Source organism: Hemibagrus wyckioides, linkage group LG15 (genome assembly GCF_019097595.1).
Source record: "Hemibagrus wyckioides isolate EC202008001 linkage group LG15, SWU_Hwy_1.0, whole genome shotgun sequence".
Taxonomy (NCBI): domain Eukaryota; kingdom Metazoa; phylum Chordata; class Actinopteri; order Siluriformes; family Bagridae; genus Hemibagrus; species Hemibagrus wyckioides.
Genome location: NC_080724.1, coordinates 14,052,900 through 14,075,000, shown reverse-complemented (window position 1 = coordinate 14,075,000; position 22,101 = coordinate 14,052,900). Strand labels below are relative to the sequence as shown.

The following is a 22,101-nucleotide window of genomic DNA, read 5'->3' as shown; positions in this document are numbered from 1 at the left end:
ATTCGTGTAAAAGAAAAAAAAAAAAGTTTCAGCCGAATCCCACCGAGAGTCCTACCGGGCTCTACACAAGGAGCGTGCACTTCTGTGGAATATCTGGAAGTTTTGGGAATGCTTTAAGCGTTACGGCTTGTTGTGAGGACGAGGAGTGTTGCCCGGAGTCTCCGAGCGGAACAAAGGCGTGTGGCTTCTGGACACTGTTCACTATTGTGAGGAGACGCTGTATGTGAGCGCTTGGCTCTGCATCATGCTCGTGTGATTAAACAAACGACTCAGTTTTTTTAAGTCATTTTTACATGCTTAAACTTGAGAAAGTTGACGTTAGCTAACAGCGCTGTTTGGTTAGTGTTGTTTACAATCGAGCCGCTAACTAACGCTCTTAGCGTAAACACTGAACCAACGAGGAAGCGTGGCGATCCAAAAAAAACACTCCAGACTGCATCTGTTGCTGCTTTGTTTTTTAGCTGATTTTAATCTCTATAATTGCTAAAGTGCCGCAAAAGTGCTCAGAGCCGACTGGCATGTAAATACACGTGATTAAACTGGAAGGTGTTGGTGATCAACACGACCAGAACAATGCTCTACTGTCGAAACTACTGCATTCTGGATATGATCGACAGCCTGTAGAATAAACACATGTTTATAAGCATGAAGTGCATCTAAATAATTCTAATCATAGATCTAAAACGCCTTCTTAGACCCCAGTCCGGGTGGCTTGGTCGAAATTGTGCTCGAATCCTTATTCCATGTTTCCTACGAATATTAAGTGCATTATGCACCTCTGAGAGTGAAAAACCTGTAGACATACAAATAAAGAGTTTATGTACTGAAATGATTATGATCATAACACCCTTCTTAGATTATAACCCAAAGAATCAGAGCTTCACCCCTTTTCTCCTACAGCCCTGTACTGTAGTGCGTTATGGGCATTGGGGTACCTGCTAGAGCACTGCTTTTGTGCCCAGTCCTATTGTAATGCGCGAGGTATTATGATGCATACTATTTTTTTTTTTTGTATGTCTGTAAAATGTTACAAAATATTACATACATTTCCGACAAAATACAGGTTAAGACTCCTGAGTTTTGCATGCAAAAAAAGAGACAAACAAATACTGCAATGAAAGTCTCCAGAAGAACTGTGGCACACCCTCCCAAAGTTATCAGTCAGTTTCCTTATAAAACTGCACAAATTGTACCCGAGAAGATTTCAGACTTTATTACTGTTTACTGCATGTAGTAATTTATTTCTTTTAAGTAGAAACATCCGTTTTTATTATTTTTGAAGTCATCTTCGTGTACAGCGGGGTCTGAGAATAGACTGAAAATCTTGGAAATACATATTTATACATGAAATATTTGTATGTATAGAAAATAGCAAACTTTCTGACTGTTTAAACGTTTAAAACAAAGAAATTAAATATTCAGTAGCTTGAATGTTATTATTCGGGATTCTGCACCATTTCTAGGTCCATGTTTAAATGCAAGTAAATTTGTGATAACGAGCTCAAGTAGAAAAGCTCAGATTTTCCTAATGCTTCATGCTTTCTACTGAAGCGTGCGTTTGGAGGACTTTGCGATGGCTTTGATCTAAAATAAGGTTTTGCATAAACTTGGAGCCGATGCCAGTTCGAGTGCACATTCAATATCATTAAAGGAAAAAGAGGACATGCCTAATACTAAGACACTGAAATTCCTGTAAAGATTCTACTGTTCACTAAAGTTGTCATAAATAATATTCTTTGTAATGAAAACTGTATGAAATGCAAATTAGAAATATTTTATGTCGTCTCAGACTTTTGGACTTTTTGGACCCCGGAGTGTTACTGTAAGAACAATTTACTACGGAAGTTTCCAGACAGTTTGATTGAGTAATGCACGCTGTCACCCTACAGGCCCAGACACTGCAGTTCCTATTCCTGCGGCTGCACTGGTGTGTGTGAATGGTAACCCAACCATGACGTCGGGCAGCGGGAACAGCGCGCCCACCGTGACTGGCAGCACCCCGCACAACGGTCACGGCAAAACCCCACAAGCCATCGTCAAGCCCCAGATCCTCACTCATGTAATCGAGGGCTTTGTAATCCAGGAAGGAGCAGAGCCGTTCCCCGTGAGTGTTTAACAAGGTCTTTCTGACTGCTTAAGTTTACATCGGTTTCCAGTAAAGAAGTCTTCAGCCTATATCAAGTGTTTCCTATTTTTGGCAGAAAGCTAGATAGAAATAGGAGCATGCTTCCCTCTAGTGGACGATTTTAAACTAAAGCTTAAATGTTTACTGCTAAGATTGGAGTGAATGACAGAAGTCAAAGGAAATATGCAGTTAATTATGAAAATTGTTCTGCGTATTAACGAATACGTTTCGTTTCTGTTAATGTTAATTAGTATTGTCACCCAAAGTCTTATATTTAGAGTGCTTAACAGAAACTCAGCTCAGATTTTGGGCTATTGATTGGAAGGATGCAAGTTCAAGGCCCTTAACCTAAGATAATATGCAGTTATTCTTTCTATCAGCCAGTACAACACCTATACTTTTATTTAAATTATATACACTTACCATCCACTGCATGGAGAACAGATGGGGAAAGCTGCACATGTAAGCATTTATCCAGTCACCCAGCAATGAATAACACCAAGCAGATACATATCAGCTTCAGGTAAACATCAAACGGGGGGGGGGGGTCCAGTGATTTTAACAGAGAATGGTGCAGAAAATAATAAACATGCAGTGAATGGTTCAAGATGACACGAAGGGCTACAGTAATTCAAATACACACTGTGGTGAGTAGAAAAGCATCTCAAAAAGCACAGCATTTCAGGCCTTGAGGCAGACGGACTATAAAAACAGCAGGAGACCACATCAGGTTCTTCTCCTTGCATTTGAGAACAGGAATCGGGCTACAGAGGGCACAGGTTCAACAACACTGAGCATAAGAAAATTGAAAAAATGCCACTTGGTCGATATCCATGGTTGGCTAATTGCCCAAGTGAGCTGGTGACATAATTATATAGTTGTATTGTACATGTGTAGAGTTTGGCTGATTTTATTAAACACGTTGTTTGAGGTGGATTCATATTTATATAGTCACAGTAACATTTTCTTACTACTTATTTTGACAGGTTTGACCTTTGTTTCTAGTGATCCATGTGAAAAGAAATGCACCTTTTGGGTTGAATCCTCCTGTGTTTGTTCACTACATGGTGTAATATTGTCATGACACTTTATCTCCATGCACTCTACAGCTGATTTCAGATCCGTGAAATAAGTGATGGAATTGAGTATTTAACTAAAATAATCAGTTATTGTCCCTTTACACATGGAAAAAAAAAACCCTGCTTTGCATGCTAATTCCAGGTGGAGCGGCCATCGTTGCTTCTCGAGAACGTCAAAAAGCCCAAACAGCAGCAGCAGTGTCACTCAGACATGGAGAAGAAGGTTCAAGATCCTCCCACAGCAGACTCCGAGATGGAGGATCTCTCGCAGCAAGGTATGTGCAAGCGTGATAGACGTCATGTTATGTACTAACAACAAACGGCTGTATTATCTTTCTCCGTGGTAAACCTAGTTGTATGCCCTCTTTTAAGACTTAAAGAACACGGAGAAGGAACCAACACTCTCTTGTGAACTGTGTGGGAAAGTCGACTTCGCTTACAACTTCAAGCGATCAAAGCGGTTCTGTTCTACAGTCTGTGCAAAAAGGTATTAAGCGTATAATTCTATCTACTCTAGAAATACTGATAACCAGATCCTTTTTACATAATCCCACTTTGTATTACTATTAACTAACGCATGTCTTTAAATTTGAAGGTATAACGTGGGATGCACAAAGCGAATGGGTCTTTTTCCAAGACGGCCACCTCCGGAGAACCCCAAGAAGCAGAGAGCCTCCAGTAATCATCACAGCACTAACTCAGAGGCCAAAAAACAAGTAATGAATAGAGAACTGCCATTCATTTTCACTTTCAGAACAAAAATTTACAAATAATTTTACTCACCTCCTTGTCATCCAAGATGTTCATGTCTTTCTTTCTTCAGTCATAAAGAAAGTTTCGGGCTTTTTCTGAAATCGCTTCACCTTTCGAAGTGATTACGTAGTAATGTGTTGTGGACACGCATCCCAGAGCTAGTGCTAGATAAGTTTTTGTGGTTAAAAAGTATATAATTTTTATTTATTTTTTATTTTTTTTAAGAAAATAAGACCCTTCTTCCTCAGCCCGGATCGTTTACAGCGATATTTACTAAAATATACTGAAATATTTTCCTTAAAAAACAACTTCTTTATGACTGAAGAAAGAAACATCTCGGATGACAAGGGGTTGAGTAAATTATTTGTAGATTTTTGTTCTATAATTTTGTTTTACTGATTTTTCACTTGCTCTTGTTTTTGTACAGAATCCCAGCACCCAGACAGGTACAGCGGGCTCGGCGCCCTCCCCACGTCTCTCACAGCTATGTCACGGGGAGTCCAGTCAGTGTTCGGACATGTCGAGTTATGACGAGCCTCTGTCCCCCCTGTCCGTGGCCAGCTCTGGAGCCCAGAGGCTGCGAAAGGAGAGAGGAGCAGAACATGGCGAGAACCACACAACAGAGCTGCCCCTCCTTACCCAACCCTTCATGCCCAGCGACCCTGCCAAATGGAACGTTGAGGACGTTTACGAGTTTATCTGCTCACTACCAGGTAAGGTGTGGCACTGTTAAGACGTGTCGGTTTGAACAGTTTTCTTTCTCCTTGGTGTGATATTAAAACAAACACACTATCGGGTGTCATTCACAACAGTTTCATTCATTTATCACAGCAGCACAGGCATCCAAAAAGTGCTTTCTTACTTGATGACTGAGATGAACGTTTTTATTTTTTATTCGGAGAAAGATAATAATCCATACTCTTTATTAATTTAAGTGCATATTACTTATTACAAATCCATCCACCTGCTGCTCTATATTAATTTAGATGTTTTTATCCAAACTTTAATTTAGTTTTTTTTAATTGAGCTGATCTGTAATTGTGACCTGATCAGTAGTCCTGAGCCCATAAACAGGCACAAACTAGACGTGAGGAGAATTATTTTTACTAGGTGGATTTATGACTGAACGGATGATTGATCATATTTTCTTTTTCCTGAACCAGGAACACTGATGAAAATAAAATGCAGTGCAAAAGCGGTTATACAACGGAATAGCACAGCACAATCACTTCGCAGTTAAACATAACAAGATGGGGAAAAAAAATAGACGATGCTAGCCAGACTTATATAATATTTTTCCTTGTGCCAGCAAATAGCTGAAACATTCAGTGTCTTTTTATCGAGGACACGATGTGTACATGAAAACTTGGAGAGGAGAGGATAGTAACCGCTCCATAAACAAAACATTACCTTCAGTATTTTGTCCTTAGACTGTATTAGTGCAGTGAAGTAGCTCATCATGTTGTTATTACTATAAGATTATCTACCACTTTTCATTCTAGTAAAGTTTCTGGGAAAGAAAACATGGAAGCCCACTACAACTTCGACTAGGCTGGTGGGCTAGCTAGTAAATATATATTTGACCCCACCCTTTTTGCTAATCCAGATCATTTTTCATTCCCAGGCTGCCAGGAGATAGCCGAAGAGTTCCGTGCTCAGGAGATCGATGGCCAAGCCTTGCTGTTACTGAAAGAAGACCATCTCATGAGCACCATGAACATCAAACTGGGACCTGCACTGAAAATCTTCGCTCGCATCAGTATGCTAAAAGACTCCTAGCCTCTCCTTTTGGGACTGAATTTACCCAAAACTCCTGCACTGATTTCTCTTCATATCCCATTATGGTTATGAATCCAAGGGCCTTGTGCTGTAGCTCAGAGCCCCAAGAATTTAAGGCCAGACTTTTTGTTCCCGGCTTGCTGCGAAGGGGAATGATGTAGCGTCTGGTTAGCCTAGTCACTACCCCATAGGGGAACAATCAGCTTGATGAAATGCAAGCACAAATATCTGGGCATTTAAATTATGTTCACAAATGGCTGATTTTGTACACCAGGAAAAGTGAATAAAAAGCATTATTTTGAACAGGTTTACATTTCAAATCAGGTTTACATTTTAGAACTGGATCTTTTTCTTTTTTTTTTTTACATGCCAAGGACTTGTTCAGGTGCTCAATGAGTTTTAGTTTCTTTACAGATTTGTTTTCAGATATGAAAATGAAACTTGTGTGGTAGCAAACAGTGAACAAGATCTCTGAAAAAAGAAAACCGATCATGTCCTCTGTTTTTCTTCTATTTATGCTGACCGTGCTGGGATGATGACCAGTGTGAATAAATACATGAGGGCTACTATGTGTAGATGATGATCAATATGTGCCTGCCATGTTACTATTTATCCCAAAGACTCAAATTGCCAACCTTTTTACACCAGCCATACAATACTCCAGCATCGAGACGGACACATCTGTTGCTCCCTGCTAGCTGAGTAACAGCTGTATGACCGTGTGCACCAGTCCCAGGTACAGGATCTTGTACTAAATAATATTGCCGTTCTGCTTGTGGTTGAAAAGGAATGTGGCTTAACCTTGAATTTCTTTGCAAAGTTGCTAGTATTCTAATTTTCACATGATCAGTATTTTATTTATTAAGAGGAAGTGTGTGATAGTTTTGTATTTGGGAAGAATTAAACTTTGTCAGTATTGTGCAGTCGTTCTGTCTGATTTGACCTGTAAGGGACGGGTCTCGGGGATCCGTTCAGAAAAAGGAAGACATCTTCAAGCACTCCCAGAACAGAATGAGTTTTAGTTTCCCAAAAAGAAGAAAAAAACACCTCACAAGTGAGCTGAACTCCAGTTTCCAGCTGCACAAATATTTCCATCACCACTGAATGCATAGAAATAGCACTCTACCATGATTTGCTTTTTTAAACATTATTTTTTTTTTTTTTGGTTTTTAATTTATTTACATGTTTTAAATTTGCTCTATCAGTATGAAGAATTACAAGCACTTTAGGTTTAGCAACATCTCTTTAGTGTCTTTGTACAAGTTGCCATATGCTCATTTATTTCCATTCGAAGGTCTTGTTTCGATCGTAATCACAGCAGTCTTCTGAATGCATAGTTCTGCTGGATTCGACGTTTCCATGTAAGAGTAAGCTAAAGCAGAAGGAAAACTCGTAAGGTTATGTCGACAATAACCTGAAAAAATCGGACGTCAATTTACGCCAAGCCTCTCTAGAACCCTGACTGTCGTTTCCCTGTTAAACGCTATTGTCCTTAACTGAACAAGTCAGGGAGCCTTTCAAACAATGTTTACAATTATTATATTAATAATATCATTAACAGTATTTATTTATTTATTTCTATTTCCACCAATGCCTCTTTTTGACCATCTGCAAAATCGTAAATACAGTTGTTTGCAGGTCTTTAAAATAGAAAACAAAAGAAAAGGGGGGAGGGGAAATCATAAATTAGAGTCTGAACTGAGCGTCTGTTTCTTGATAGCATTTAAATGTATTATTAAAGTCCTTTTTCCTTAAAAAGTAACAAAAGAGAAAATTAAAAATTTAAATGAAATATTACTATAAATAATACATGTATTTTTTTTTTTTAGTGCTCCAGCAATTGTAAGTCATAACGTCGTTTTACGTCAGTGAACTGTACCATTTGTACTGGTGCGCTCCATTCTTCCCATTGATACATAAGGTTTGCTTTTAGAAGATGCAACTATTGTCTTTTTTAGCGCACGCCCACAAACGTGTCCTTTTTTCCCCTTTCGTCAATTATCCTCCGACTCCTCCTCAGCCTCTCGGAGCCACGTGAAGAAGGCCGTCACGGATTTGAGCGCTACCCCTTTTCCCTGTTGTTCAGCCGGGTCTTTGCTGCTCTCCCACTTGTAGAACGCATCCTCCGATATTACGTCCTCGTCATACAAAACGTCAAAGAACATACGGAGCAAGTCTGAGGAAAGAAAGAGAAGCACTTTACGTTTACAGACTGAAGAACAGCCCAGGTTTCGACTGTACAACATCACACTGTGTTCATGCTAGACAGTGATTTGCACAGTCTTTTTAGTTCAGATGAAAAATGTCGGTAGCAATAAATTATACTACCTACATATACTGACCATAAGCCCCATGAGCGCTGTTACTTACTTTCAGGCTTTATTTTCCTTCATAATTAGTGTGCACAGTTAATATGTGGTCATACACCAATCAGGCATAACATTATGACCACCTGCCAAATATTGTGTTGGTCTCCCATCATGCACTGTGTATTCTAACACCTTTCTATCAGAACCAGCATTAATTTCTTCAGCAGTCTGAGCAACAGTAGCTCGTCTGTTGGATCGGATCACACGGGCCAGCCTTCGCTCCCCACGTGAATCAACGAGCCCTGGCCGCCCATATCCCTGTCGCCAGTTCACCACTGTTCCTTCCTTGGACCACTTTTATAGATACTGACCACTGCAGACCAGGAACACCCCACAAGAGCTGCAGTTCTGGAGACGCTCTGATCCAGTCGTCTAGCCGTCACAATTTGGCCCTTCATCAAACTCGCTCAAATCGTTACGCTTGCCCATTTTTCCTGCTTCTAACATCAACTTTGAGGACAAAATGTTGACTTGCTGCCTAAAATATCCCACCCACTAACAGGTGCCATGATGAAGTGAACACCACTGATTATCTCTGCACATGTCAGTGCTCATAATGTTATGCCTGATCGGTGTATGACAATGGTTGTAAGATTTTCTTCAATGTTTAAGCATCAGTAAAACAGTTAAATGGGAAGTAACTGCAGGTAGGAACTATGTGAGGGAATTTTTTTATTTTTTTTTAAAAAAGCATGCATCACTGGATTGGAATCATTTGAGCTGATTGAACCAATCATACCTAATTTTCATACAATGTTGCTTGCCACTGTAAGTGTGGCTCTGTGTTTTGCATGTACTTGAATGACTGCCTGTCGCTTGGTATTGGGAACGACGGTTTAAGAATGCTAGAAAGCTGAAAAGACAGTTTGTACTCACTCGGAGGCTGGTCCAGTTTCACTATCAGAGCTTGAAGTGCATAAAGTGCTTGCAACTGTCTCTCCGTGTCTGAGTTAAGGTACTTGTGTAATACAGGCAAACGCTTTTGGATAATGGCCGTGTCCACTCTACAGTTAGAGCTCTCCCCTGTGTGCGCACAAAAAAAAAACACACACCACATTTAGACTGGTGGTATCAAAGATGAAATGAGACGAGGTACATGTACCATTATTTGTGTGTGAATGTAGTAAATGGACGATTCTGCAAACACAGATACTTACATTTGACTGCTGCTTTACACACAGCAGTCATCAGAGCTCTGAGGAAGGGCGCAGAGCTCATTTCCGACTCGTCTAGATTTGCCTGATGGAGAAATCACACGAAATAAAAAACGCAGCAGAAGAAAATAATACATTTTAAAGACGCACCGTAATGTAAGAATTTAGCACCACGACCCTGAATGAAATTACTTCAACAGCCTTGTACCTCCACCCAGTCGAAGATTTGTTCATCGCTAGCCACATCCTCCAGAAGTTTTTCAAGTTGCTTGTTCAGCTCTTCGGGTGAGAGTTTTCTCGTAGAGGCCATGTCGGGTGGACTTGAGCAATCAGAAAGAGTGAACTCTAGTTTCTGGTAAAGGTCCAAAAAAAAAAATAAAAAAATGAAGAGTTGGCATCGAAATTTGGAAGTGTTGTGTATGTATAAAACATATGCATGAGAGTTAGTCTGTGCTTTTTTTTTTGTTAGTGCTAGTTTAGAAATAGACTAATGTCAAGTCTAACTATCCAGCAAATTTTTTTTTTTTTTTTTTTTTTTTTTTACAGTACAAGCAGAATAACTTATTTTCTGGTGAGACGACTTGCCAGGTGAGATGCACTGACAGTGCTCTTACAATTACAAAATAATTTCATCTCAGCATGGATTTTTCCTTTTATATACCAAAAATATGGTCAGCCAAATAATCTGGGCAAAGGAAAGAACAAAATAATCCAATCAATCCTTTCAAGAAATAAATGATCCTCTCTCTATTTCATCATCTAAAGTGATTGGTAGAAAAATCAACTCCAGCCCAAAGTTCCTACAGCCCCAAGTTTCACTAGTCAGCACTCATCAGACGGATATTAAGATATTGCTGTGGTGTCCAAGGCATCAGCTCACCTGCTCAGTAATAAAGCTGTGCACATCATCCTCTGGTTCAGAGAGGAAATCAGCCCAGCTCAGTCCAGAGTCCCTCCATAAGGCCCCCACTTTCCTATGGCTCTAAAGCACAGAAACACAACTATTACAATAACATTGCCACAGTATTCAATTACTGATCACATTTTTAAACAAAAATAACTGCGTCAAATTGTAGGACAATATCATTTGTATTTGTATATAAACGTTTAGTTTACCATTTGTTTGCATAGAAGGTGCAATATTTCAGAAAATAATAGCCCAGCTCTTCCCACAGGGAGTAATGGTTTGCTAAATTCACTGCAAAAAAAAGCAATAAAGAAAACACTAACATCCCTTACAGCAAAAAAATGTATATGGATGAATAAAACCAGAGACTGTTACATTTGCTGAGATCCAAATAAACAAAACCATACCTAAATAATTCTCTCATAGAGATTCCTCCTTCCCGGAGCACAGGATTAACTAGCTCCGCTAAGTACAGCCATATATGAGGAATGTCAATGGCCATATCATCTGCGATTTCAAGGGTTTCTGAAAACCTGAAAACGAAGAGGATGGGGGGAAAAGGAAAGAAACAGAAGTAGAGGAAGAAGAAGGGAAAAAGAGACAGATATTTTGATTAGGATTGTGATGCTTGTTCCACGTTTTAGAAATAAAAAGATTCAGCAGTAAAAAAATGATATGGTCTTTACACAAATAATACAGACTGGCAACTGTAAAAACAACCCCATTAATAATATAACTAACAAAAATCCCTCTGGTCATAAATATGCTATCAAGCTGTCAACATCTTATGAATCAGACAGCTGTGCCTATAGTGCTAGCAGGAACCTCAATTAGACAGAGCCGTGTGGTATGCAGGGACACTCACCCTTTAAAGAACTGAGACTTGGAGAGGATCCCAGCCTGCAGCAGCTGATGGAACAGCTGGCCTATATGGTCACGCGTGGTCTGGCTCCTCTCCAGTGTGGACTCCACACCCACCCGCACAAACACGTATAGCATTGTGGCCTGTTCCAGTTCCTCCACGCACTGCATGGCCTCCTATACAGAAACACACCCAGTGATGTGGCATAATAACATCGTAAGGACAATGTGTAATAAAAGATACGTGATCCATGTTATGAAACATTGTTTGAGAGAACAACCTTGTAATCATTAATGTGCAAAAACTCGTCGATAATGGACTTGGACCGTTTCTCCATCTCCTCCTCTGATAACGCAGGCTTGTCTGTAGTAGGGCCTGGCATTGCTTCAAGTTTTACTGATACACAGGAGACAGGATGCGTCATTACAAATAATACTCATGCATTCAACTGAGGTTACAGCAAAACATACAAGTTCGGATCAGTGTACGGATGTGTTATTTTTGTGAATGTATAAGGGTATTTGTGTGAAGGTGTTAAGTTTGTGTGGGTCCAAATCAGAAGCTCACCAGATTCCCTGGATTGGCTGCGTTCCAGTTTGCTTCTGCTAGCTGTACTGGACTGCAGTTTGGGTGTGTCGAGGATGTGCGTGTCCTTGTGAACGTCTTCCTGCATCTGCTCCTCAGCAGCCTCCTTCGCTGATCCACCCAAAGATGGAGGGCCAGACCGCGTAGGACCCAAAGTCAATGGTTTATCATTGCGCTCCCGGCCCGAGCTTCCACGACTGAGAGACACACATCAAACACACATTTTAATGGACAGTTTTTATTGGGACTTACATTAGCCAACACCGGAGCTTGAAGTGTTGCACAGTACCTGCTCAGGCCTCCTCTAGAGTCAATGTCACTGGAGGCAGATGGAGTGGAGGCAGAGGCTGGAACCGAGGGCTGAAGTGGTGAGTAACGGTTCAGGCTGCTGGGGCGCAAGATATCTGCAGGAACAACACCTACAATCAGAATTTGCTATTTATTTTTCACAAAAAGAACAAACACATGACAGAGCTGGGAAAGGACTACGTTCAATATAATACATTCACTTCTAACCTGATTCACTGGCCTTGGCTCCAGCTCCTCCGCTGCTGCCCTTCACCCAGCTGAGCTGTGATCGTCCCAGCGGTCCCAACTGAATCTTATCATCTATTGTTGACTACACACACACACACACACACACACTCTAATTAAATTACGATGACTAGATATACTTGTGGTACATGATTTATGCATCCTTTTTTAACAGATTTCTCAATCCTTCATAGTTCCCTTTGTGAAACTGAAACTAACTGGCCTTTCACTTCATTTGAAGGAGGAGGAACCTTGCAGCAGCATGACTCTGCATGTCTGATGCCTTCATCTTCTCAAAAATGATTATTTTAACACAGCCCAAAGCTGCGCAGTATTACATTAATCAGTTCTTTTCATAGCAATGTTCATTTTAAGTCATTTTCATTTTAGTTTATTAAATAATGAACATGAAAGAATATTAAACCATGTTTCTCCATTACTCAGGTAATAAAAAAGTTTTCTGTGTGTTTTACTGGTAGGTTAGAGTGACCTTTTTTTTGCTTTCAAGGCAATGCCAAAACAGAAGTTCATTATAAAAATTTAGGAGCTGGAATTCCACTTCAAATCTATCAAATCAATCCTAGCATTTAAGTAAAACTTTGTGTCAACAGAACATGCTTTCACATAAACGTTTCCCATTTGATTTGACTGTACGGTCTTCCTCATGAAGATGCCACAGCATTTTCCCCATTACTCATTGCTGTTTACTGCCTTCTTATTTGAAAGACAGATCCTTTTACAGAGCTTTTTGAGGTTTATATAGGACAACCCTTAAAAAGGTATATACTGTACAGTACTAGTCAATGATGTGAAACACTTCCACCAGCAGGTGGGGCTCTTGGGTCTGTTTGATAAAACAAATATTGTGTAATATATCTGTAATGGAAATGTATTAGTTTTTCTACATCTATACCCATAAATGTTGATGAAAGATGTACATCATTTTTTAGTGAAAACCACTGTTCCCCACACACAAAGTCAGTACCTTGGTGATTTTGGGGATCTTATTGGGGTCTATTGTTCTACTGTTCTTAGGTACAGGCACAGTGTTCCAGGTCTCCTCTCTTGAAATGACTGTAGAATAAACAGAAACAAGAAGAGATAGAGTGCACTGGGTAAATGTTGTAACATGCATCTCACAGAGAAAGGAGCCTAAGCTGTAAAGAGGATTAGCCTATAGCACATATGCCCTCTCTGACCTGGTCTCCTCTTGTCCTTGGATAGCAGCTGTTGGTGAACCTTCCTCTGCTCTTCCTGCTCCTCGATTTTGGCCTCCTTGTGGATCTGCTCAATGGTCTTGGGCCCCAGATCAGCTCTTCGTGATACCCAGTTGTGCTGAAACAAGGAAATCACACATCATCTAGTTGTTTCTAATCATTTTTGTATGCGCTACTAAACATAATACACACAGACACACACACACACACACCCAGACAGACAAATTCACTAACCAGACGCAGGTCAATTACGTCCTGGAGCATGAAGCGAATCCTTGATGAAGTCTTCCTCTCCTTCACTATTTTTTCCATCTGGTTAAAGTACTGATCCATTCGTGGCTAATGGAAACAGAAGGAAATCAGACCCAACAGTAGTGCTCTAATACCTATCCTGCTGACAGTTTTTATATATTTTGGTTTGCCTTTCTGTCGCTAAGTAGCAGTAAAGTCCCCAGTTAAACTTGTTGGAAAGTATGGTCAGTACAAAGCATTTACAGGCCTTATGAGAATACAGTTGCAAATAATAATAAAAAAAAAAAAAGACCCAAAAAAAACAGCTATTTGTTCACTGGCGTTAGAGTCATGAACATTATCATCACTTACACTTGGCACAGCTAGTTCCAACATTAAACAGCAGGAGACAGACTTTGTGAGTAATACAACTACAGCAATTTCTCTTCAGATTGGCCAATAAATCATAAGCAAGCGCTCTCTTAACACATGGTCAGTTAAAGATTTAGGGCTTTAATTTGGCTACATGAAACCTTTACAAAACACAACACAAGCAGCAGAACAGGAACACTAAACCACACACAAATTTTAATATTATTACTTCTAATATGCTGCTAAATACTAGTTCATATCCTAGCAATGATGCTGCATGCTAGCTGGAAATGACTACTGTCTACTAACTGCCAGACCTAAAAAAGGGTGATATAATAATACATTAAAAATAGAATAGGGAGGATGTGGTAGCTGATTGGAAGGTTTGAATCACACGTTTACCAAGCTGCCCCTGCTGGGCCCCTGAGCAAGGCCCTCAACCCTCAATTTCTCAGTTGATTAAAAAAGCGAGATGAATTGTAAGTCTGAATAGGAACGTCTGCAAAATGTAAATGTAATAAATAGTCCACAACTCTTGTAGGGAGGTAATTATAACACCAAACAATAAAAGGTCCTCTAAAAAGCTAGCTTTGTGTACCTTGGCTTTCTCAAAGTCCAGATCTTTGCCAATGGTTGTAAGGAGCCTACAGAGGCACTCAAGACTTTCCTCATCGTGGTTCTTCAGCAGTTTCACCACACAGTCATGCATGATGGCTTCCGTCAACATACGCAGCTTAAATAGCTCCCCAATGAACTTGATGTTACCAATGGATCTTCTGCGAGCTTTGTCCTTAGCCTCCTCCAGCTCTTCCTGCAGCCTTTCACGTTCACTAGCCTGAAAAGGTAAATCGGAGTATTTAAAAAAAAATAAATAAAAAAAAACTGAGTCACTTCATTAAAACCAACCCATGCACTAAAGGGAGAAATATTACACAAACATGCCAAAGACAAATTCCGCAAAAGGATTGCTTCAAGCCTGATAACAGATTATCTACTTGAAGCATCATTTGCAATTTCAGCAGGTTTTTTGTAATCTGAGAGAGATGTAAATTGAAAAATGAAAAGAAAGCCCCTTGAGAGTAGCTGTGCTTACTGAGGCAGCTGCTTCCAGTTCCCGCTGTTTCTTTTCAAAGACATCGTCGTTCACTTTGTCCTTCTCGAACTCTTTCTGACAGCGGTTTAGCAGCAGCTTTCGGAAATTCACAGTGCTGGTGGGCTTGTCTGCCATGGGCACTTTTAACTAAAATAAATTAATTAATTTGAAAAATCACTTACACTTATAACTAGGAAAACATACGCAATAAACTAAACTCTGGAATAGAGCTCCAGTCTAAATTAGGGTTGCAACATGCCTTAATCACAGACTAATTGTCCACAAATTGCATTGCTTTGGTTTGGTATACATGTGAAATCGCAACAGTAAGTTGGTGTAATGTGTTACTCACCGTAGCCAGACAGCTACACATATTGCCATACGCCACAGAGAAGCTGGGCTCATCGATGGCTTTCTCAAAAACCAAGTCGATGACGCCTTTAAGGCGCTCCTCCGTGTCGATGGTGAGGTCTGTCACCTGCTTCATCAGCTGACTAAACATCTGTGGCGTCAGTTTGTTAAGGATACTACGCACCTTCCGGAAAAGCTCCTGAACAACACACATATAAAATCAGCAAGACTGCAATCCAAGGCAAAATCTGCATCCAACAGAACAGACCAATTTATTCCACCGACAGCGAGTGTGAGACATATTTTTATGCCACACTGCAAGAGTAAAGGTGTTAACCTGAGTTTTCTGGATCTCGGGGTCCTCTGCAGCGGACTCTCTCTTCATGCCAGGCTTCCAGGCGTTCTCAGCCTTCTTCAGCTGTACATCATCGTTCACAGACACATTCATGATGATCTTGCGGGGTGGAGGCCGTCTAAGATTTGCATTCAGTAGCTAAAATGGCAAATAAAGCAGTTATGACTAAGCAAAATATTTTATCTATTAGTGATTGGCATTCATTATAGGTTAGCACGTGAAAAAACACAAAAAAAAAAAAGGAATGAATTATATACACTTTAAATAAAGAGTACTGACAAATGAGTGATACCACTTAATAACGAGCACACCATATGTCTTTTTAGGAAAAATTAGACAGCTGAATAAAAGTGTCATAGTACTGAAAATACTTTAAGACAGTTCACTGTCTCTCTATATTGTGTATCCTGCACTACAGGCCCAATAGAACGATACCGGGTGGCAGCATGCCTTTAACTCAGCTTGCTTAGTGACAGCAGAGACGCTATGAGAAGAGACAGACCACTGCTTAAAATATGAATGGGGCAGCGAGTACGTGAGCTCAACATGGCTGCTATATTACATAAGTCCTGCTTCTCAGTAAAAAAAAAAAAAAAAATAATCATACTGTTAACATCCATTTCAAGTCTGTGTTTGAAACGTAACTTTTTAATGTGTTGTCAAGCAGACAGAGGCTTGGTTTTGTGTGACTGAAAATAACTACATGGGAGCATTGCCAAGTTAGCCACAGAGTGGACAGAATTTACTTCTGTCCACTCTGAAGACAGTGTGCCTAAGACTAAAATATTGGCACACTAGGTATTGTTTGGGTTGCTCACCACTAATATTATACCAGTTTCACTCTTGGTATACAGACACACCCTTTAAGAGTAACAAGCTACAGGTCTTTTTCCAATTTTTTGTGTCAGGTTACAGAAAATCAATTTGCAATTTCTGGGTAGTAAATTAGCAATCAATTATGTTGTTAAATAAGAACACAGCACATTCATGTATTTGTGCAGTGGGGCAGGGGTGGGGGCAGAAACTCACCGGTACTCCTCTCCCTGCAGGAATCAGCCTACTAAAGTCTGCAAAGGCTGGGGTGAAGTCTGGGCCTCTGGAGATGAGCCCCCGTGGGTCCGGCCGCAGGGGCAGCTTATTTTGGTTTATCTGTAAAAGCAGAGAGCCAAGCAATAATTTGTCAATCCTTAATCCTTGTACAGTTTTAACGTTTCAATAAGCTATGACTGAGGAGGTTTACCTTGTCCAGTACCACATCAGATATGGGTGGAAGCCCCTCTGGCTTCTGCACACAGGCAGGCATGAACTGGAAGCCCAGTAAAAAGTCTCTAGTGTATTGCCTCTTCCCATTCTTCAGTTCTGGGTCTGAGGGAGGAAGTGAGCAAAAGAGATGAAAATTAGGGGGGGGGGGCAATTTAAGTGCACTAAGCAGAAGAAGTGGGACTCACTCGGAATTGTGCTGCTGTTGGGCTCTTCAAGTGCAGGTGTGAGGACTCCATCGCTGCCTTCAGCCTCAGAGCTGTGCTCGGGTCCATTCTTTAACGGCTCTGCTTCCTGCTCTCCATTCTCTTCTACTGTTGGTTCTGCTGAAGCCCGATGCTCCACAGCCACAGACGACGGGCCGGAATTTTCCACTGTAGCTTCTATGATTGGCTCCGGCTTATCCTAACATGCGTGCACACACACAGACTTTTTAAGCTTGCATTGAAATAAAATCATACGGGACTACAGGAATGCTAGGTTCCACACCTCCACTTGAGTTGAGAGACATTAACATAGCTAATTAAAAGTATACCCAGTTGTTTCACCCCCATCTCTACATACTGCATCTGAAGCTTATGTGCAATTACTACAGACATGAACTAACATGTTTTCGTGTTTTGAGAGACAAGCAGAAAACCGGGTTACTCAAAACTCTATTAGAAAGAAAGTCAAAGGGCAGTTCTGGGGAAGTTGATTAATCATATGAAACTGATTTTTTGTATAGCATGTCCATGCGTTGTTACAAGCTATTTGCAAATTAAGGTCTGAAGCTAAAAATAAAAATTTATTCTAAATAAATAAAAATTATTATTTAATGTCTTATTTCTGAAAAGACATTTATGGTTTGGAGTTACCAACGTAGTTAACACTGCTTATTATAAACACAAAATTGTTGTGCTTTCAGCCTAAGTAACAAAGCCATTTTTTACTTCCTCAGTAACTTCTAGAAATTAAGCTAAGGGTGAAAAAGTGAGAAGATGGATATAAAAGCCACATCTGACAATATTTTGTTACAGATAACAGCACTGCCATGTTTACATTTGAATATTAACATTAAATAGAAGACACATTCTTAATAAAAACATAAAATTGCAAATTAAATCAATAAAAACACAATGCAGGACCAATGATGTGTCCTATACTCACCTCTTCGTCAGGACACTGGACCTGCTCCATAAGAGTGTCCTCTTTTGGCTTTTTCCAGGTCTTTGGTAAACTAGATAAAACTGCAAAAAACGACAGATAAACACCCAGTCCGCAAACCTTTATGGTTACATCCTATTAAAATGTATCACGGATTTGCTATGTACCTGGACTTGAACTTTGTCTAAGGTTGGATTGTAATGTGGGCTCCACTTTCTCTTCCAGGTTAACCTCTGCCTCTTTCTCAGCATCTCTTAGCTCTGGCCCACTCGAGGCTGTCTGGGCTGGACCTGCCTCTAGAGGAGCCTGGCCTGGGTGAGTAAGACCTGGAGGAGGTGTGGGAACAGCACTAGTGGCAGCCACAACAGCAGCAGCAGCAGCAGTGATGGTGGTAGGCAGGGAAGGGGTCACGGTGCCCAAAGAAACAATTTCTGAAGCTGGAGGACTTGCAGCCTTCACATCCAGACTGTAGGTCTCCAGGACAGTACTGGTTTCTGTGGATGACTGGGACTGCAGAAGAAAATCAGACTCGTCACGAGGAGGAACGATGTCTGTTTCAGCCAGCCCGTTGACGGCTTTTGGAGCTTGTGCTGCAGAAGTTGACACCTCTGGTGGCACTTGCTCAGGCTCTGGTTTATCTGGCTCTGGTGTCACAGCTTTTGTTGGACTGGGCTCTGCTAGAGGGGGGGGCTTTTCTGCTGCCTCCACTACTGAGATGGGCTTGGAGGGGCTGAGAGAGGGAACTGAGGCTGGAACTACACTCTGGGCAACTTCTGGGTCTGAGGGAGGAAGCTCTGATTTCTCTGTGGGATGTGGGTCAGGGGCAGGGCTGCTGAGGTCTCGCCTTTGCACAGGAGGCTCCACAGCACACAATCCTGGTGATGAAGATTTTAGTACAGCACTCTCAAGCTTTGGCTTGTCATCTGTAGCCAGCATAGACAGATAGAGGTAAATAAAAAAAGAGATACTGTTAGTTAAAAAAGTGTTTAAAAAAACAAGCATTAGATCATCATCATCATCATCATCTTATTATTATTATTATTATTATTATTATTATTATTATCACTAGTAGTAATAGTATTTTTATTATGGAAAAATAAGTACGCATGTATAATACATTTGAAATATACAGGAGAGTATTTATAACCCACTGTGTGTGGATGTGTACTGGGACAATCGTTAGTGAAGAAAAAGAAAATTAGCAAGGGAAGTGCAAGGTGCCTGGCCATTTGCAAGATGAATGGTCATGCGTGTGAGGGTAAAAGGAACAGCAAGGCAGGGACTGACCTGGTTTCAAGTCGACAGGAGCAGGGAGGACCTGGGCACTGTCCACATTATGGATGACATGCCCATGTTCCACTACCTGGTTCAGCTGCTGGGATTTGAGGTAGAAAATGTGAGGATAATGAGGGTGAGGACATAAAAACTAGCAAAAGAGAAATAGAAAGGAGGGAAAGAGGAGGGAAACGAGATTGCACACATATGTGAAACAGACGTAGTGGAGGCGGGGAGGGGGGGATGGTAATACGGGCAGATAGTGGGGAGAAGGCAAACGCAGCATAAATAGAGAAGTGGGTAGATAAAGAGTCGCAGAGAAAGAGAAAAATGAAGAGACACAGCAAGACGGTAAAAAGCAAGAGACAAGCACCATGCGAAAATTGGGGGGGGGCATGACAAGACAGACACCACACACAAGGGTGGGGGTGGGTTGGGGGGTTAAACAAACAGACAAGAGAAATGGGGAAAGAGAGGAAAGACGAACACTGTTAACATTTAGGGAGAGAAGACACAAAGTAAGAGTAACAACGCAATAGTGTGTGTTCCCTTTACAGAGAGAGATTTCCCCCTGAGTAGCAGTGAAGTCTAAACTTGTGCTGCATCATTATTACGCAGCATTTGCTTGGGATATCTCTGTATAGAGAACAGCATGGAAAATCAGAATGAGACAAACAGCTGTGAGGCTGAACTAAGATGAAGGTAGATGAAAGAATAGGTAAGGCAAGTGAAACACCAAACAAATCCAAAAAGATATTTTAAAGTAGTATAATGGCCACGTTGAATGGAAAACTGACAAAGATTGTGCCACACAAATTGCGTGAATGTGTTCTGTTTCACGGGAGAAAGGTTCTCAGTAAAAGAGGTTTGATTTAGTCACCGACTGGCAAGATGAAACACATTAAAGTTAAAATCAGGCCAAAGGCATGGGCCTTCAAATATGGCAAACAAATAGTATTACCGTGTTCAGTAATACATCCAAATAACACTTTCTAATAGTAAAAATTATCATTACAATAAAAGAGCGACTGCTTTCTGACTGCTGTGGTTTATGAGAGAGTTATTAGGCTGAAGGAGATGCATCGTCTCTGCGTGTGTAATTGAATATGTTACCTGTGGAGGAGTAGGGGTGGAGGAGGGCCGTCCCACCGGAGGAGTAGGGTTCCGACTCCCACCCACTCCTGACATGATCTCCTCTGTGATGTCCTTGCCGCCCTGGTTAGGGTCACGGATACGGATCTTAATGGGAAATAAATAGCACAGTTTCAAACAGCTCATTACTCAGTAAATTAATCAGTACTGAAGCAATGAGTAAGCAAACGCACTGTTTTCTTCTCCCTTTTGGCAGGTGGAGGTTGCTGCGGTGTAGGCACTATTATGGATGGAGACGGTGTGTACATGGTCTGACCAGGATAGTATGGAGTCCCTGCAGCTAACGGCAACAGCAAAACAGTATCACTTACAGTCAGAGACCAACATGTAAACAATCGGGATTAGCAACCAAGCAGAATAATTTTTCTAAGCATAAATGAAAACTCACCATATGCTGGAGGAAACTCTCCGGGGGTAGGTCCGGGATAAAAGGTACTAGGTCCTGTGGGTTGAACCGAGTACTGCTGAGGAGGCCCCACATATGGAGGAGCACTATGGCGATACTGTAACAGATACAGAAAGAGCAGTTATGAGCGTGGCACAAAAACGAACACCAAAGTACCCACATGACACCTGACCGTCCTCACGTCCATACCCACACACTCAAATACTGTGTCCACCTTGTCTCTGCGTGCCACAACATTGTCCTTTTACATACCAGTACAGTACATCTCATCCTGCATATTATTCATGTATTATCTAAAGGCCATGAGTTGTTTCACATTACAGTGCAAAATTGTTACATCACTACGTGATGCCCCCAAAAACTCATTCAACGTACCATAGTATCTTTACATATACAGTGTCTATACATTTTTTTTTTGTGGCAACAGAAACACAATATTGCATTAATGTTGTATTTTACATATTAGTTGGACAGTTGTATATCATGCAGATAACAGAATTTATACAATTTGAAGTATTTGCAGTATATACTTAAGTATACTCTAGGTACTCAGGCAAAATAAGAAAAGTTTGCTTTACTAAAAGGAGATACTGATTAATATAGGAGTGCATTAGATTTGCTGCACTCTAAAAACAGACCTTACTGACTGCCCTATGTTCACCATTCTACTGTTACTGTTGCTAATGGTAATTTTATTATTACCACCCTCAAGGGAATAGTATAAACTTGGCATTTCATAAACTTGGCATTTTTAGTTTTCCAGATCTAGTCATTTTAAGCCAATATAAAAACAATTGTAAAGTAATCCATCTTTGGTGTATTTATCTGTGAGACCTGGGGTATGTAGTACTGCGCCTGGGGGGAAGCGAAGGGCATCGGCGTCATGGACATCATGATGGGTGGGCTCGGCGAGTATACGGTGGCATTCGGGGCCTGGGAGGCAGGTCGAATCGAAGGGCTGTTGCTTGGAATGGTGGGCCGAGGAGGCTGCATCTGAGTCCTCTGGAAAAACTGGGAGAGAAGAAATCAAGTGGAACAGTCAGATAGAAACACACTCGGACATGGACAATGCACAAACTGTGAATTCCACAACAAT

The 22,101-nt window shown here is 40.9% G+C and overlaps 2 protein-coding genes across 9 annotated transcripts in view; one reads left to right on the top strand and one right to left on the bottom strand.

The window, feature by feature from the left end:
• Window positions 1–6,042, top strand: part of phc2a (polyhomeotic homolog 2a (Drosophila)) — a 39,680-nt gene extending 33,638 nt beyond the window's left edge. For 2 of the 5 annotated variants that reach the window (XM_058409242.1, XM_058409241.1), the window contains exons 10-15: window positions 1,890–2,104; window positions 3,347–3,479; window positions 3,577–3,691; window positions 3,800–3,920; window positions 4,385–4,670; window positions 5,582–6,042. In XM_058409242.1, the coding sequence (XP_058265225.1) occupies window positions 1,890–2,104; window positions 3,347–3,479; window positions 3,577–3,691; window positions 3,800–3,920; window positions 4,385–4,670; window positions 5,582–5,736 (1,025 nt within the window). In that variant the 3' untranslated portion in view covers window positions 5,737–6,042. Of the gene's footprint in view, window positions 224–1,889; window positions 2,105–3,346; window positions 3,480–3,576; window positions 3,692–3,799; window positions 3,921–4,384; window positions 4,671–5,581 lie in introns of all 5 variants that reach the window. The other 3 variants (XM_058409244.1, XM_058409243.1, XM_058409245.1) reach the window with 3 other exon arrangements.
• Window positions 6,043–6,082: 40 nt separating this feature from the next.
• Window positions 6,083–22,101, bottom strand: part of eif4g3b (eukaryotic translation initiation factor 4 gamma, 3b) — a 37,297-nt gene continuing 21,278 nt past the window's right edge. For 2 of the 4 annotated variants that reach the window (XM_058409236.1, XM_058409238.1), the window contains 29 exons: window positions 21,840–22,016; window positions 20,988–21,102; window positions 20,773–20,879; window positions 20,561–20,686; window positions 19,460–19,547; window positions 18,340–19,095; window positions 18,176–18,255; window positions 17,215–17,431; window positions 17,007–17,131; window positions 16,796–16,915; window positions 15,749–15,904; window positions 15,413–15,610; window positions 15,061–15,207; window positions 14,566–14,802; window positions 13,599–13,703; window positions 13,347–13,482; window positions 13,133–13,221; window positions 12,130–12,232; window positions 11,903–12,032; window positions 11,596–11,810; window positions 11,309–11,424; window positions 11,032–11,204; window positions 10,574–10,699; window positions 10,376–10,457; window positions 10,140–10,241; window positions 9,468–9,611; window positions 9,263–9,344; window positions 8,982–9,128; window positions 6,083–7,912 (listed from right to left, as the gene is read on the bottom strand). In XM_058409236.1, coding sequence (XP_058265219.1) covers window positions 7,731–7,912; window positions 8,982–9,128; window positions 9,263–9,344; window positions 9,468–9,611; window positions 10,140–10,241; window positions 10,376–10,457; window positions 10,574–10,699; window positions 11,032–11,204; window positions 11,309–11,424; window positions 11,596–11,810; window positions 11,903–12,032; window positions 12,130–12,232; window positions 13,133–13,221; window positions 13,347–13,482; window positions 13,599–13,703; window positions 14,566–14,802; window positions 15,061–15,207; window positions 15,413–15,610; window positions 15,749–15,904; window positions 16,796–16,915; window positions 17,007–17,131; window positions 17,215–17,431; window positions 18,176–18,255; window positions 18,340–19,095; window positions 19,460–19,547; window positions 20,561–20,686; window positions 20,773–20,879; window positions 20,988–21,102; window positions 21,840–22,016 — 4,581 coding nt within the window. In that variant the 3' untranslated portion in view covers window positions 6,083–7,730. The remainder of the gene's footprint in view (window positions 7,913–8,981; window positions 9,129–9,262; window positions 9,345–9,467; window positions 9,612–10,139; window positions 10,242–10,375; window positions 10,458–10,573; window positions 10,700–11,031; window positions 11,205–11,308; window positions 11,425–11,595; window positions 11,811–11,902; window positions 12,033–12,129; window positions 12,233–13,132; window positions 13,222–13,346; window positions 13,483–13,598; window positions 13,704–14,565; window positions 14,803–15,060; window positions 15,208–15,412; window positions 15,611–15,748; window positions 15,905–16,795; window positions 16,916–17,006; window positions 17,132–17,214; window positions 17,432–18,175; window positions 18,256–18,339; window positions 19,096–19,459; window positions 19,548–20,560; window positions 20,687–20,772; window positions 20,880–20,987; window positions 21,103–21,839; window positions 22,017–22,101) is intronic. The other 2 variants (XM_058409240.1, XM_058409239.1) reach the window with 1 other exon arrangement.